The sequence below is a fragment of the Peromyscus maniculatus genome, chromosome 1, assembly GCF_049852395.1.
Source record: "Peromyscus maniculatus bairdii isolate BWxNUB_F1_BW_parent chromosome 1, HU_Pman_BW_mat_3.1, whole genome shotgun sequence".
NCBI classification, from domain to species: domain Eukaryota; kingdom Metazoa; phylum Chordata; class Mammalia; order Rodentia; family Cricetidae; genus Peromyscus; species Peromyscus maniculatus.
In genome coordinates, this window is record NC_134852.1 from 62,302,349 (window position 1) to 62,317,701 (window position 15,353).

General features: G+C 47.1%; 1 protein-coding gene across 2 annotated transcripts; it reads right to left on the reverse strand.

Annotated features, from left to right (window-relative positions):
* Nucleotides 1–3,634: 3,634 nt before the first annotated feature.
* Nucleotides 3,635–6,566, reverse strand: LOC143267044 (serum amyloid A-5 protein-like). 2 transcript variants are annotated; one of them, XM_076543741.1, is made up of 4 exons: nt 6,447–6,566; nt 5,952–6,043; nt 4,381–4,519; nt 3,635–3,980 (listed from the first exon to the last, which is right to left on the reverse strand). In XM_076543741.1, exons 2-4 carry the CDS (start codon nt 6,040–6,042, stop codon nt 3,842–3,844), a joined length of 369 nt encoding a protein of 122 aa, XP_076399856.1. In that variant the 5' UTR covers nt 6,043; nt 6,447–6,566; the 3' UTR covers nt 3,635–3,841. The 2 variants fall into 2 exon arrangements, with proteins under 2 accessions (XP_076399856.1, XP_076399851.1); XM_076543736.1 differs by having other exon boundaries at nt 5,952–6,046; nt 6,447–6,561.
* Nucleotides 6,567–15,353: the final 8,787 nt, after the last annotated feature.

Genomic DNA, 15,353 nt, shown 5'->3' on the forward strand with positions numbered 1-15,353 from the left:
GCCTTCCTGGGAAGTTGCCACCAACAGGGCACTGCCAGGGAGGGGCATGGAGAGCCAGCCATGGAAAGAAAGGTAAGATACATACTTCTGAATCCCTTGGGAATATAGCTGGGCAGTCACTGAATCTGTGGGAAGCAGACTTGGATTTTCTTAGTCCTAAAACTCTCTGGGATGGGGGGTGCCCAGGGTCCCAGAAACACCAACTGGAAATAAAGCAAGTGTACAGAAGCATGGGTCTTATTTCACGCTTGCCTTGGCAGCGCCCTCTTCTGGCAGAGAAGACAAATCACAGGAGGGCACAGGGGCTCGAAGTGGAATTGAGTACTCTTAAGGGAGGAGATCGATAAAGTTATATTTACAGAGGAAAGACAACTGAAAAGAATAAAAGAGCTGGACATAGTGGCACATGCCTTTAGTCTCAGCACTTGAGAGGCAGAGGCGGCAGATCTCTAAATTTGAGGACAGCCTGGTTTACATAGTGAGTTCCAGGACAGCCAGGACTAGTGAGACCCTGTTAGAGAAAAACCAAACACTGAAAGAATAAAGGAAATGTGAACATAGAGCAGAGTAGTTCCCAACAGAACATCTCCAGTTCCTGTGAGAAGGTTCAAACAGAGGTGAGGGAGAGGAAGAGGGGATAAGCTTTGTCTTGGAGTTAGGACAAAAGGAATTGGGGCCACAATAAATGAGATTGGCGAGACAGTGGTGGCAGGGTGGCTCTGAGAGCAAACTCAAAGCACTGGCCTTGAGGGTAGTGTGGTCATGGACTTGACTCCAGGAGAGTGTAGTGCTGAGGGGGCAGGTGTGTGGTCAGATTCCTACAGCAGAGTGAGGGCCCAAGTCAGGTTCTAGATTTTCATGAAATGCAGGAAAAGAGAACAAAAGATCAGAGAAAGGACGAGCTGTGAGACTGAATAAAGCAAGCCTTCCAAGGCTTTATGAATATGAGAGACATTAAAGTCTGCACCGTGCGGGAGAAGGTGGTTCAGTGGGTAGCACTTGTCTGAGAAGCATGAGGACTAGAGTTTGCATTCCCAGGGCCCACATAAAAGCTGGGCAGGTGTGGTAGCTGCCTCTAACCCCAGTGCCCAGGGAGCAAGGACAGAGAGCCAGCAGGAGCAGGCAAGCTTGCAGCTTCAGCGAGAACTGCCTCAGTAAACAGAAGCACGAGCGACCAAGGCAGATACCCATGCCCGTCAGTTGTCAACTGTGCACAAAGTAGAGCCAGGAAACAGTGTTCCACTGTGGTCTCTGTTCCAGTGACGGCCTGTAGGTTCTTGCCTTGGTTTCCTTTGGTGACAGACTGTAACCCATAAGCCTAGTAAACCCTTTCCTCCATGACTGGTTAAAGTATTTACCACAGCAACAGAGAGACAAAGTAGGACAACAGCCAGCATCAACCGAGAGTCTTCTGTGCCTCCACACACTTGCAAGCATGAACAGACACGTGGCTTAGGGTTACCATTGCTGTGATGAAACATCATGACCAAAAGCAAGTTGGGGAGGAAAGGGTTTATTTGACTTACACTTATAATCACAGTCCATCATTGAAGGAAGTCACGACAGGAACTCAAACAAGACGGGGACCTGGAGGCAGGAGCTGATGCAGAGGCCATGGAGGGGTGCTGCTTACCGGCTTGCTCATCATGGCTTGCTCAGCCTGATTCCTTATAGAACCCAGCACCACCAGCTAAGGGATGGCATCATCCACAATGGGCTGAGCCCTCCCCCATCAACTACTAATTAAGAAAATGCCCTACAGCCAGATATTTTTAATTTGTGTGTGGGTTTTTTTTGTCTGTGTATATATAAATTTGTTTTTTACAATCAAATCAAAGTTTCCCCTCTCTCCCCTCTTCCCAGTTCCTACACCCTCCCTTTCCCCCCACATCTACTCCCCCTGTTTCTCATCAGATACAGGCAGCCATCCCTAGGTATCAGCAAGCCATGATGTATCAAATTGCAGCGAGATTAGGCACCTCCTCTTCTATTATGGCTGGATGAGGCAATCCAGTAGGAGGACTGGATTCCAAAGCAGGCAACAGAGTCAGAGACAGCCCCTGCTCTCACTGTTAGGAGTCTCACATGAATACCAAGTTACATAACCTCCAGCAGGATCTTTTGGAGACATTTTCTCAATTGAGATTTCCTCCTCTCTGATGACTCTAGCTTGGGTCAAATTGACATCAAACCAGCCAGCACAGTACACTCCCACACACCATACTCATATAAAACATTTTTAAACAGTCTGGTGTGGTGGCACATGCTTGTAATCCCAGAACTTGGGAGCCTGAGGCAGGAGGATCCCATGAGTTCAAGACTATCTTGAGTAACAGTGTGAGACCCTGTCTCAGCAACCACTTCTCAGGATGTGACAAGTAGAACATGTGGACAGAGAAGTCTGTTCACTAGTTTGGAAAGGCCAGGTCATCTATTTCTTAGCTGTGCAGTATGAGAAAAGCATTCAGAGTTCCTATCTAAGGAGGAAAGTGCTCAGACTCCTGAGGAGTGTGTAGGTTGTACAGCCAGAATAGGCTTTGAAGGACAGTGGCTTTTCCCCCAGAACAGGGATGTCAAAGGCCACACAAATAGGTTGCATCTTAGTGTTGATGCTGTGTCTGTATCCCCAGACACAGTTTTCCCTGTGATATTTCTCTGGACTCAATGCAAGTCAAGCAGAGGTGTGCTGGCTGGTTTTGTGTCAACTGGACACAAGAGGGTCATTGGAGAAGAGGGAGCCTCAATTAAAAAAATGTGTCTATAAGATCTGGCTGTAAAGCCAGCCGGTGGTGGCACACACCTTTAATAACAGCACTGGGAGGCAGAGCTGGGTGTATCTCTGTGAGTTCAAGGCCAGCCTAGTCTACAGAGTGAGATTCAGGAAAGGCACCAAAGCTACACAGAGAAACCCTGTCTTGAAAAACAAAACAAAACAAAACAAAAAAAAACAACAACAAAATAAATAAATAAAATAAAAATAAATAAATAAAAAATATGGCTGTAGGCATTTTCTTAGTGATTGGTGGGGGCGCCCAGCCATCGTGGGTGGTGCCATCCCTGGGATGGTGGTCCCGGGTTCTATGAGGAAGCCAGCTGAACAAGCCATGAGGTGCAAGCCAGTAGGCAGCACCTCTCCATGGCCTCTGCATCAGCTCCTGACACAGGGTTCCTGCTCTGTTTGAGTTCCTGTGCTGACCTCCTTCAGTGATGTGGAAGTGTAAGCCAAACGAACCATTCCTTCTCTAAGTTGCTTTGGCCATAGTATTTTCTCACAGAAATAGTGAGCTAAGACGAGAGGAAACTACTTGGGAATATTTCTTAGGATGGAGAAGTTGTGCAATACTGGATTGTCGGTGCTGCTGAGGAATGATCAGGTGATAGCTGCGGGGCAAGTCCTCCTGTGGTTGTGTGCCTGGTCCCCAGAGACAGGGAGCACTAAGAACTGAGGCTGTGGTATGAGAACAGGTGACTGGACATGGTTGACAGGGAGGAAGGGACTGGACATGGAAAGGCCTAAAAATAACAACATACAGCACAGGAGCCCAGAGAGGGGGTCATGCCAGATTCTGTGAGAGTGGAGTCTGCCCTGTGTGAACCCCAAAATGTCCTTCAATGACAGATACTCAGTCTCAGCTCCACTTCCATGTTAGTGTTTATTACCCCCTTCTCAAGCAAGTAGTTACTACTCCAAGAACAACACAGTTTTGAAACTCTTGGTCCATATTCATGTGAGATAACTATTGCGTGTTTCCAAGCAACTTCAGTGTTCATGGGAATGAAGAACCCCAGGCCCTGTCCTCAGGGCCCACATCACAGCCTCCTGGGGCAGTAAGGATGATGCTTAGTATTTGTCAGGCAGTTCTTTAGGTCTGTAGTGATTGGGGTCCTTGCCACTGCGGCCCCATCTGTTCGCTTCCTGGTCAGCCATGGAGTCCTCATGTCCACGGCCTATGAGACTCTGAATGCTCTCTCTTGCATCACTAGGAGAAGCAGAGATGGAAGAAATACATCACCAAGATGCATGGCCACAGTCCACTGTTTTCCCCCTTTGCATGGAATGGCTTTAGGAGGAAACCAGGAAGGGCCAGGCAGGTCAGCCCAGACTGGTCACCCCACACTAGCTGAGCATCACCAGAAACACTGGTGATGACGAGAGTCATTCCCTGTCTACATTCGGGAGCAGGCTCACATAGCATGGCTGTGTGCTGACTGCCCAAACCCAGGGTCTACACTGGGCGTAGATGGAGCCAGTATCTGATGAGCAAGAGGAGGAGGGATCTGAGATTAGTATGACCCTCTCCAGAGCTAATCTTCTACTACTTCCCCCAGAAATGTCAAGCCCTGCTACCCAGGTCCAGTCTTCCATCAATCTATGTTTACCTGATGACTTCAGCAGCCCAGACTCCTCCAGGACCCCTTTGGGCTGCATCATAGTTCCCTCTAGCATGGAAGTATTTGTCTGAGTTTTTCCAGTTGGCTTCCTTCATGTCAGAGTAGGCTCGCCACATATCCCCAGCCCCTAGATGGGAAAGACAGCAGGAACATAAACCTTAAAGTTCTGCCCATGCCTTAGAGAGGATGAAAGGGATGAAAAGAACTCATGGCTTGAGCCTGTGGTCAGAGCAGCTGAGAGCGTGAATAGAAGATCATTTCCTGATCCTCACTGTCATCTAGTAACTCAGGAGGGCCATTCGGGGGCCCAGCTGCCCTGTGTTTGCCTTTCTTCCACAGTGCTGCTGTGAGCTGCCCCTCCTTCACCTGGGTGGGAAGCAGCCAATGAGGCAGCACAATGTCACTACATAGCAGGGTGTGTCAGCTTCAGCATCGTGGAAGTGTTTGCTGCAGAGTCGTCAGCGTCTGCCACCGGACCTCATAGCACATTTCCTTAGTAGTGCAACCTAGTGTATCTACAGCCATTGAAAATGCCCTGTGAACACACCACCTCCAAGCAAGGGCCAGTGTTTCTGGAGGCAGCTACCCTCAGCTAGGAAGTCCCATGTGACTGTTAGTACACAGAAGGCAGAGGGAGGCTGCACACAGGGAGCATGGACTCTGATCCCTAAGAATTTTGTCCTGACAGAGAGCATGTGCACCACAGTGACACTGTCATCTCTGCCCTTGGACTAGACTGCACAGGTGCTGTGCTGTCTTGAGGGAGCTTTGGGTCTCAGCTGTGGCTGCAGGTTCTGATCCTCTGCGGAGACACTGAGAGTCACCATGCCAGGCCACACCCAAGGCCAATCTTGAGTCTCTAGGTGCAGGGGGATGACTGGTCCAGATCTGGGTGGTATCACAACTCTCTAGGTTGGTACCTTATATTACTCACAAATGAATTTAGAAAGTGTCCGGCAGACTGACAGACAGGATTGTCCTCAAGCACAGCTGGATTGTTATCTCTGCTCCGCCCCCTGCTGTAGGCAGTGCATTTCAGGAAGTCTTGCCGGAGTCCCTGGTCCATCCTGACAAGCAGGACAGAGTCCAGCTCTTCTGAATGCTGTGGGTGTTCACAAGGGTCCATGGAATGAAGACACAGAGGCACCTCAAGGATGCATCTTAGCCTTCTCCAGCTGCAAGGTGGATTCATCTCTCTGGACTGAACTACTGTAGCTTAGCAAAGGGCCCTTTGGTTGTTATACAATTTACACCTTCAGCAAGTCAATTCCATATATCAACACCTCTTATCTAAGCCCCCCCAAAGGGACAATGCCAAATGCAAATTCTCGGTAAAGGAATACCATAGTGTTCTGGATTGGTCCTAAACCAAGTTTGCATAGGCTTTAACTCCCCTAGGAAACTCTCAGATAAGACTTCAAACAGAGGGTACCAGATACAGGAGCTAGCAATCACAAAAGGCAGATCAAAGCTAGGTGTTAACACTCCAGAATCTGCAGGAATTCTCCCAACACTCGGGAGACCCCTAGAGGCTGTGCCTCTGTACTATGAAGCCTTACCCTGGTAAGCCTGACGAAGGAATGAAAACCAGCTTTCACTGCTGACTCCTAGGACCAAGGAGCAGAAAATGAGTCCAGTGAGAAGCTTCATCCTGCTAAAATGAAAGGACAGGCTGAAGGAGATGCCCACAGTCTGGCACCTCCCTCGGGTGTCTCATCCACAGACGCCCTGGTTGTTCTGTCTTACTGATGTTCAGTAGTGTCCTAGCAGTGGCCCCTGGAGACCTCACAGCAGGACCCTGCTCAGAGCCACAAGGTCTCAGTTCTGACCCCATCCTGCCTGCTGAACTGTTTATGATGCAGCTGCAGGAGCAGAGACTAGATCACCACTCCCGTCAGGAGCCTCTGATTCAGCAGGAAGCATTGCCCACATGCCCGCTCACCCGGCACAAATCCCACACCAGGGGAACGGAAGTGAGGAATTCCCTTGAGAGGAAAGCACACTTGCTGAAACACAGCACACACTAAGTATCTGTGCATAGGTTTGTCCCTCACCTGATGTCTGGTGGGCAGAGATGGGTGGCTGTGGCTGTCAGTGAGAGGAGGCTGATATTTATGCTGAGCCTCCCTGCTGGGGTCAGGGGCAGAGAGAGACTGGCATGGTGCTTGGGGAAATCCCCAGCAGGCCATTTCTTCTAAAAGGCTGCAACAGAAATCTTGCTCCATCCACAGGTCATTTCCTGTAATTGTGTAGTGTGAACACACTATACACCTTTGTCTTTTCAGTCTTCTGGGTCAGAGTACATACTTTTTAATACTGATGGAACTGAGGATGTTGAGAGGCAAGGAGTGGCCATCTCAGTAGAGAATCAGGGCTCTTAAGGATAGGAGTCAGAGTAATTCCTGTAGCCAACACTTGCTTTCCCAGGCATTGCCTCAGGTTGGTTTTTATTTTTTTAACCTGGAACTGACACTTTACCTTCAGTCATTTAGTCAGTCAGTCAGTCAGTCAGTCAGTCAGTCTCTCTCTCCCCCTCTCAAGTTTTTGAGACAGGGGTTCACTGTGTAGCCCTGGCTGTCTTGGAACTTACTCTGTAAACCAAGCTGGCCTAGAACTCACAGATTCACCTGCCTCAGCCTCCCGAGTGCTGGGATTAAAGGCCTGTGCCACCACTGCCCAGCTGGCCATAAGTCTCTTTTTCATGTCTAAACTAAAATCCTCTGGAACAGCATCCAGTGCTCTTAACTGCCGAGCCATTTCTCCAGCCTGGGTGGGTGCCGGGCTCCAGGTACAGAAGGTTTAGTTCAGGTGCATAGGATGGAGTTATTCTTGATCCTTTGAATTTTAACAAAGCTTCAAAAATGATTTGATAAATTATCTCTGTAGCCTGGCACTGGTGGTGTTCTACAGTGCAAGTTCCAGGACAGCCAAGGCTACACAGAGAAACCCTGTCTTGAAAGAACCCAAAAAATTATGTCTAGAAATGAGTTTTTATTTGAACTAATTTTTATGGTTTCATGGAACAGTTTGGTTTGAGCACTCTGTAACACACTATCCCTTTCACAAATGTTTTCAGAGTTGGTTTGAGCACTCTGTAACACACTATCCCTTTCACAAATGTTCTCAGAGGAGAGCACCAGCAACTTGTGTATAGGACGCAGTTATCTGCTGGCCCACACTGCAGGTAGACTCCAGATTCCGGTCACTGATGCAGACAGTAGGGTGGAGACTGAATCCTCCCTCTCTCTCTGGTGTCCTTTGCCCTGATTCTTTCCATCATGTGAAGCCCAGCAGGCTGCAGAAGGCAGGAGGACTGTGGAGAAGAGAGACGTGCAGAGTTGTGCACACAGGGCCTGCTGGTTCCTTCTGATGCTCCTGGGTACTTCTCACTCACCAGGTCAAAAGGATGTACCCTTCACTGTGGGTGCCAGCTTTGGAAGGGACACATCTCAATAGAGCTAAGAGTCTATTCCCTTCACCACGTCCTCTAGAACAGCACACGGGTGACTGGCTTGTGTGAAGAGGCTCAAGAGGGACACCATTCCCTCCGTCCCTCACGTCTGTAATGGGCTGCCTGCTGCCAAGAAGGGGGGAGGAAATGGACAGTGGACTTGACTGCTAAGCCCCTGCTCTGAATTATTTTATTTCTTGTTTATTTCTTCATGGGAGATAGCAACCTTACGCTGAATGTATCCTCTGCTTTAATGGCTTCTTAACTGAACTTTTATATATGCCCTCCTTCATGAATTTTTCTATTATTACCCATTTTGGTATTAAATACCTAGGAGAGTTGTCTTAAGCATGCATCACCATCCCCTCATTAGAAGTCTCACATTCATGAAATCATAGGCTGGACTTGGCCTCCACTGTCTGTCCATCTGCTTCAGTGACTGTCAGATAAAAGACCAGTGAACCCTTGTCCTATGATTAAACAGCCATGGGATAAAACCCAACACTTTAGTCACTGACACCCATGAAAGTGTAATGGAACAGAAGAACTCCTATTGCTGACACCATAGCCTTGGGATCGCCATATACCAAGGTACTGCTCACATGTGGATGGCACTGCTGTATGGAAAACTACTGTGCTGCAATTCACATGAAACCGCAGCCCACAGAATTCTATACAGGCTTTGATGGTGGTAAAGAATCTCTCCATTCCTGGTTTGTACTTACTCCAACGCACTTTTTTTGGTTAACCACGCTAGTGTACAAGAGTCTTCCCTGTTGTGCAGCAACAGCCTCATGCACCTGATACTCACTCTTTCTTTGTTGTCCTTGGAGACAACATGGGTGCATTAGCCTATATTGTCTAGCTGTGTGCAGGTGCATGTTCACACAATGACCTGGGTGCCTTCTGCCATATTGTGATATTGAGGAGCTATGTCCTCCATAAGTAACCAAGATGGTAGAGCTGTTGGGACAATTATGGGTCCTTTGAGAGTTGGAGCCTTACTAGAGAAACTATGTCACTGGGGGTGGGTTTGAGTTTTTATATCTTATTTGCTGTTTACTCTCTGCTTCTTGCCTGCCTTTGAACTTCCTGCCACTTCCTGCCATGTCTCCCCGCCATAATGGATTCTTATTCCTCTGAAACCATAAGTACAAAACCATTCTTTTATAAATTTCTAAGTTATGGTATTTTTGCCTTGGCAATAGAAGAGTAACTAAGATTCTGTGTCTCTCAGAGCACATCTGGGTCTTTAAGCAGTGCATGCATGCAGGCGAACACGCCCCTGGTGCAAATTCAGAAGGGCCAGGAGTGCAGGGACATGGACCCCTTGATGCTCACTTTCTGTGAAAACAGCAGAAATGCCACCAAACATCACTGGGGCCACTCCATCCTATGCTTTTTCTTAGACACTATCCCCTCTACCCCAGGACTTTGAGGTTCTCCCAGTTTCACTATGGGGCATAGCTGAAGTCACTCTAGGTCCTGGACCCAAGGTGACTCTTCCCCTCAGGACCATGCTGTTTCCAAGCCCAAGGTGCTGGATTTTAAGATCTATGATGGGAACTCAGGGTCATGGCCTCTCCTGGACAGATGCTCTGGTGTTTTGTAACAGGGCTTTCACATAGGGAGAAGCGTGGCAGGGTACCAAAGGGACAATGTCCAGGTTTTTGTTGCCTGAAGCTGGATTGCTGTGACCCATGGCCCTTTCCAAACTAAGCCACCCATCCTAGAATTCCTGTAAGCCACCACTCATTTTTCAGTGGATGGACCAATTTCCAGAAAGTCTTCTTAGGGAGTTCTGAGGTAGAGCAGGAGTAGGCAGAATGCTGGCTGAGGGCTGCTATGTTCTGGGTGCTGGTCCTTGAATGACTCCTACAGACTCTTAGGCTCTCTGTAGACTCTCTACAGGTTCTTTCAGAGAAATGGATTTGGACATAGATGGTTTCTTCTTCCTGTGTAACAGCATCCTTCCCAGGAGGGGTCCTGCTCATGATGGAAGGAATGGGGTGACTGTGACTCTCTGACACATGGATCCCATTCCTTAGCGTGAAACTCGAACCCTCTGTCCTGTATTTAAGGTTTTCCAAGTTCAGAATTAGTCTGCAGTTCCTACTGTGTGTGCTTTCGTTTTGTTTATATTGCACTGTTTCAAACTACTCAGGACTTCACACATGGGAGCACGCACTATACCGCTGAGCCGTATTCCTAGCCCCACATTCACTTTTGTGTGCTGTATGCTATCTCTAAAAAGAAAATCTTGTTTACAAGCACTTTTTATGAGAATATCTAAAAAATATATTATAGACATATCTATCCCTACTAGTCAGACTTTTTAGTTTTTTTTCACCTTTGGCCCTCCATCCCCCCCCCTCCCTCCAAGGGTAGAATCTGGTCCCTGGTGAGGGTCTTGTATCTCATCCCCTCTGAGAACACCACACTGAGAGACAGATCAGGTCTGGTAGCTCAGGTCCCTTCCTCTTCTCACAAAGACATTAAAGTCATCATGGGGGTTCCATCTTTATGACCTTTTCTGACTCCTACTTACCTCTAAACCTCCAAAACCCACTGCTGGCTGAACCTGGGGGTGAAATTTCTAACATGTGGACTTGTAGGGGAGACATCCACATCACAGAGGCTTCTGTCTCTGTTGGGATTCTGTCAAGAAAGAACTCAGTGTGACAAGGTGGCAACAGCAGCGTTCCCCAAGGGGTGACAAGGTGCAGAGACACTGGGGCACCCCTGGACACAAAACTCTGAATCCTATCAATGGTTCTCATGTTTTCTGCATATTAGCAATAGAGCAAGGCTAGAGAAAGGACAGAGAAATATGTCCCTGGGGCTGGGCGTTGAGTGTTTAAGGTCTCATTCCACTTCTTGTTCTCTCTGTTTCCTGCTTGGGTTTGAGCTGCCTCCTCCCACTGCCATGCCTTCTACTATGTCTCCCCAGAATGATGGAATCTTTTAAAACTTTCTTTAGTCTTCATGTCTCTCACATCATGCCTCCAAACCCCACCCATCTATCTCCCTCTCCCACCAAAACAAAACAAAATAAAATTTTAGAGAGAAAAAGGGGGGAAAGGAATAAAGTGAAAATCTAGTCATGGAAGCTGCATTGTGACACAGTGAATTATGAAGATAAACCCTTTATCCATACATTTTTACATGCAGGTGTTCATCGTAAAGAATTGTTGGTCTGGTTCAAGGTCCCTGGTCTCTGCTACATCATTGACACTGGGCCATCACTGGGATTCTCCCTGGATATCCGTTTCTGCCCTGTCTCCTGGAGATCCTGCAGCTCTGCATCTGCCAGATTGTCCACCCCCATCCCTGTTGTCGGCTTGATGTCGGGCTTGGCCAACCCTGGTTCTGGGCCTGGGTGGTTCCAGGGTTGGTCAGCCTGCCAGCTCTCCCCTGTCTTTCCCACCAGGGGGAGCTCTTCAGCACTGTCCTGGCTAGTTCACCCCTTGCAACAATGAACAATGGCCAAGGCCAGTTCTCCAGCTTTCAAGTCCTCAGGGTCAGTTCTCCCACACCTACATCTTCAGGCCCAGCTCTACTGTGCTGCCCAGGTGAGGTATAGGGGCCACTCTCCTGAGTGCTGCAGCTGATGAGGGGCAGGGACAGCTCTCCCACTATTATGACCTCAGGGCGATCTCTTCCACAAACCTCAGGTGTTGATGGGTGTGAGGTGGGGGCATCTTTCCTCAACCCCTGCCAGTATATGACAGATGAGTAATGGAGACAGCTCTTCCATGCACACAACATTAGGACTGGCTCACGCACACCTCTGCCAGAAGGAATGATGGATTCTTACTCCTCTGGAATTGTAACTAAAAATAATTTTTTCTTCAATAAGTTTCTTTGTTTAAAATATTTGTTATAGCAACAGAAAGTAACTAAGAATCTGCATCTCTCAGAACACATTCCTGTCTTGTAACAGGCTCCCAGACCAAGTTTGGCACAACTATCTCCATGATGGAAGGACTATTCAGGCCATTAAAAACTCAGCACATTGACAGTATCACCTACCAAATTGAAAACAAAGAACTAATTCATCAAAGTTCTGGGAGAGTCTCTAAATGTACTAACCTTGCCTTTTGGTTTCTACAGTTCTGCCTCTAGCTAACTACTGTTCTTGTTAAATAACTGAAGTGTGTTGACCCAGAACATGGTATTTGTGATGACCCTGAGAAAGGTTTGGAGCTTCAATGGGATTCCAAAACACCAAATGTGGTCACCATCTAGCTACTAAAGACTTATTTTCTTGACTTTCGGTTTTTCATGAGACAGGTTCTTACTATCAAGAAAGGGTCTCACTATATAGCTCTGGAACTCACTATGAAGACCAGGTTGTCCACAACTTTACTGAGATCCACCTGGTCTGCCTTCCAAGTACTGATATTAAAAGTGTGCACCAACACTCCCTTCTTTAATAAAGACTTTCTACTTAGACCTGTCTCTGGTAGTCTTCTCTGGTGGACACCCCACAACATTCTTTAGTCAATGTACGAGTGCAGGTGAACCTTCCAGTGGAGGAAATTATGAAGTGGCAGGTGAACAGAAGCATGGATCTGTTGATGCACAATTTCCTAGGATTTCACAAATCTGTAGTTTCACAATGGGACTGTGAGTGAACATAAATGGGCCCGTTGTATCCCACCCTTTCCTTTATTCATTATCTCTCCTTTTCCAGGACATTGAATGTCTTCCACAGTATCAATTCAGCACATAGCTGAAGTCACTGTAGGTTTAGGACCCAAGGAACCAAGTGGCCCATCACCTCAGGACCATGCTCTTTGCAAATCACCTTGACTGGAATTTATGATCTATCATGGGAACTCAGGGTCAAGGCCTCTCCTGAACAGGTTCTCTGGTATTTTGTAACAGGGATTTCTCTTGGAGATAAGCATAGCCGGGTACCATAGGGACAATGTTCAAGTTTTTGTTGCCTGAAGCTGGATTACTGTGACCCATGGCCTTCTTCCAAACTAAGTCACCCATCCTAGAATTCCCATAAGCCACCCTTCATCTTTTCTAGGGGTGGACCAATTTCCAGAAAGTACATGGATGGAGTTCTGAAATAGAGAGCTGGCGTAATCATAGCACTAGCTGAGGGCTACTATGTTCTGGGTGTTTGTCCTTGAATGACTCTACAGACTCTCTTAGGTTCTCTGTAGACTCTCCACATCTTTTTCAGAGAAATGGACTTTGACATAGATTGTTTCTTCTTCCTGGGCAACAGCATCCTTCCTTGGGTGGGTAATGATCATGACTGAAGGAGTGGGTTGACTGTGGCTCTCTGACACATGGATCCCATTCCTTAGGGTGAAACTTGAACCCACTGTCCTGTATTTAAGGATCTTTGAGGGCAGAGTTGCCTGAAGGTACTTATGTGCAGTCTTTGTTTTGTTTGTTTTGTATGGTTTAAAATCACTCAGGACCTCACATGCGCAAAGCAAGCAATACACCACTGAGCCATGTCCCTAGCACAACACCCACATTTGCATGGTGGGTGTCATCTCTGGAAACAAATTCTTGCTTATAAGCACTTTTTATTAGAGCTATTTCAAAAAACATGCTATATCCATATCTATCCATGCTAACCAACATTTCTCTTCACATCTTGACACCTTCACACTTCTCTCCTAACTGCTTTGAAGAGTAGACTAAGCCCTGTTGGAGAAAACCAGCAAGGCATCCCCATGATTCACCTTACAGTCTACTTGATCTTTGGGAGAGGGTGTCATGCTGGCTTCTGAGTATCAACCACTCTAAGGAGCCCCCAAACTGTGAAGAAGGGAGGCTGTTGCCTCTGACCAGAGTTCTGAATATTCATTTCCTTAGCTCCCTCTCCCTCAATGCACAACCTTCATTCAGTGACCAATCAGCCTCCCTGGATCCTCTCCCTGGTAACATGATCTCACTAGTCCTTCCCCTGCTAACCCTGCCAGCATCACTGACAGTCCTTGGTGTTCTACAGGCTGCTTTCCCAGTGTTCTGTCCAGAGCACAGCTCAGAACTCCATCCAAAGCTCTCTGTGTTGGTCTAATAGCACTGGCTGCTGCTGTGGACTGGTTCCATGAAAAGATTTCACCATAGTTCTGAAATCAGCACCCTCATCTATGTCTTAGGCATCATGGCATCTTAAAAAATAATTCATCTTTTGTCAAACATCTGTCCTGTGTGTCATTCATTTTCCCCACTCATCTGTCCTAGGGGTGTCTGCTTTCAAGACAAATGCTGTAAAAGTTTCCTAGCATTAGCTTAGCTTCTGCATTGAAATTTGAAGGTAAAAAAAATCACAATTAGCACATTGTGCCTTGGCTATATGCATCTTCTGACCATTCCTAATGCACCATCTCCTTACCTTTACAATTTGGTCTTTATTCCAGCAATTTCAGAGCTTGTTCCACAGTACATACACATCACTGTCTCCTCACCCATCCCTTCAAAACTCTTTGTTTTATCATTTCCACCAATAATAACAGACATTTGCAGTTTGAACAAGAAGAAAAACAAGTTAGTAAGTAAAGAAAGACAGGGAGGGAGGAAAAAAGGAAGGAAGGAAGGGGAGAAGGAAGGAGGGAAGGAAGGAAGGAAAGAGAGAAGGAAGGAGGACAGAAATGACTGCAGCATCATCTGTACACATGTACATCAGCAAACCAACTATCCAGTCAAACATCCAACAGTTCGAGGACTTTCCAAGAGGTCTCTAGAATGTACCTTGATTGAACTAAGTCCCAGGGTGTTTCAATGTGAGGGAACTGGTATCCACCAAATGGATTATATTCTGAAGTCATGTGTCCAGGTTGAGCACTAGTTTCTGTGTGGGATTCTTTCTGGGTGGGATTAGCATTAAAATTGGTGAACTCAGCAAAGTAGATTGTCCTCTTCTGTGTCTGGGCATCAGCTAAGCCAATGAGAACCTGAGCCCATCAGCTACCTAGGACTCCAGCTGAGAGGAGGGGGAGGAGGGAGGAGGAGGAGAAGGAGGAAGAAGGGAGGGAGGAAGGGAGCGAGGGAGGGAGGGAGGGAGGGAGGGAGAGAGAGAGAGAGAGAGAGAGAGAGAGAGAGAGAGAGAGAGAGAGAGAGAGAGAGAGATTATTTCCAGCCTTATTTCATGGCTTTAATACATGTGCCTCATCATTTAGACAAATGGAGATACTTGCCCTTTTTGTTTTGCAAGAGTTTCTAGTGTAGCCCTGGTTAACCTGGTACTTGTTCACTCTATAGACCAGGCTGGCCTTGAACTCAGTGATGCAACTGCCTCTGCCTCCTGAGTGCTGGGATTAAAAGGCATGTACCTCCTTAATACCTGCCTGCTTTTTGCCTTTTATTTGTTTTGAGACAGGTTCTCATTATGTAGCCAAGGCTATCTCAGAACTCATATACCTCCCATCTCAGCCTCCTAAATGTTGGGTTAGCACCTTTACTTGGCTGCGACTTGTCATTTTAATCATACATCACATAAGGAAATATTTAGAACCCTCAGTTAGGTTCTTCCTTG